At 48.9% G+C, this 1,493-nt stretch overlaps 1 protein-coding gene across 1 annotated transcript; it reads right to left on the bottom strand.

Moving 5' to 3' along the window:
• Positions 1-969, bottom strand: LOC138780853 (olfactory receptor 52K1-like). The gene has a single exon (XM_069956738.1). The coding sequence runs from the start codon at positions 967-969 to the stop codon at positions 1-3; it is 969 nt and encodes a 322-aa protein (XP_069812839.1).
• Positions 970-1,493: the final 524 nt, after the last annotated feature.

Genomic DNA, 1,493 nt, shown 5'->3' with positions numbered 1-1,493 from the left:
TTATTTGGGCCTCTGAGTCTTCCGATTGTGAGTCACCATCTTGAGAACACATTCTCGCACCTGCTTGGTCCTCACCCCATAGATAAGGGGGTTCATGAAAGCTGGAAACAAGATGTAAACATTAGAGAGGAAGATGTGGACGTTGTGCGGAAGGATGTTCTGTCCAAACCTGTAGCCAATAAATGAGAAAAGGGCCGGGGTATAAAGGATGATAATGACACAGATGTGGGAGACGCACGTCCCCAGAGCTTTCTTCCGAGCGTCCTTGGATGGCATCTTGTATACGGCCCGTAAGATCATCGTATACGACAACCCAATGAGCAACAGGTCCCCACTGACGATGGACAGAGCTACTATGATCCCGTACATACTGTCAGCTTCCTTATCATCACAAGCCATGTTCACCACAGCCATGTGATCACAGTACGAGTGCAACACTACGTCATCACCACAATAGTGCAACCGCGCGACCATGAATGGAATAGGAACAACCATGACAATGGCCCGGACCAAAATGGAAGCTGCAATTTTTTCCAGAACAACATAAGTGAGAATAGACATGTATCTAAGGGGGAAACAGATGGCGATGTACCGGTCATATGCCATGGCCACCAAGATCCCCGACTCCATCATCGACAGGAAGTGGACAAAAAACATCTGGGTGAGACATGAAGTAACATCAATGCGGCCATCGCTCCACCAGAAGATTCCCAGCATCTTTGGCACGGTGGAGCTGGAGAAGGCGATGTCATTGATGGCCAGCATGGCCAGGAAGAAGTACATGGGGCCATGGAGGCTCTTCTCAGCCCAGATTATGTAACTTATGGAGAAGTTTCCGAGGACGGCAAATATATAAACGATGCAGAAGATGATGGAGGTCCACAAGCCTCCTTCTTGATCTAGCCCGGGGATTCCAGCCAGCAGCAATGAGGACAGGGTGTGGGAGCTGGTGTTAGAGATGAGGAGCATTGTCTGAGCCCCAGAACATGGACTATGGACGTGGAAACATAAGAGACACCAGTAGGGCACGATCAATGCTGGAATAAAACACAAGAAAACCAATGATGGCTTCATGCTGTAACATATAGATTTACAATGGAGAAAGAGAACCTCCGCCACCACGTGCATGCACAGAAACCTCTACTATAGATGGCTGCACCTAGGATATCCAGGATATAACTGTATAGCACACCCTAAGAAGGAGAAGCAGCATGGTGGACATTATAGAGCAGTGCTAGGCAGTAAGCTGTGAATCCTTCGCTGGGGGGGGGGGGGGGCATATAACACTTACTAGATCATTACTAGATCACTGCCTCAGTCTGACTCTGCGGCAGCTTGTTCCACCCCTCTCCATAGACATCTATGGACAGCACAAAAGGACAGCACTAAGCAGTACTGAGCAGTATAAGCTGTGAAGCTCTGTTCACACTAGAGCAATGTGGGAGACAGATGACGTATGTCAGGGAGACCAGCCAAAGGGAACACTGCCGGCT

Source organism: Dendropsophus ebraccatus, unplaced genomic scaffold (assembly GCF_027789765.1).
Source record: "Dendropsophus ebraccatus isolate aDenEbr1 unplaced genomic scaffold, aDenEbr1.pat pat_scaffold_879_ctg1, whole genome shotgun sequence".
Classification (NCBI taxonomy): domain Eukaryota; kingdom Metazoa; phylum Chordata; class Amphibia; order Anura; family Hylidae; genus Dendropsophus; species Dendropsophus ebraccatus.
The sequence above is the reverse complement of the archived record's forward strand: the minus strand, read 5'-3'. Positions and strand labels throughout refer to the sequence as shown.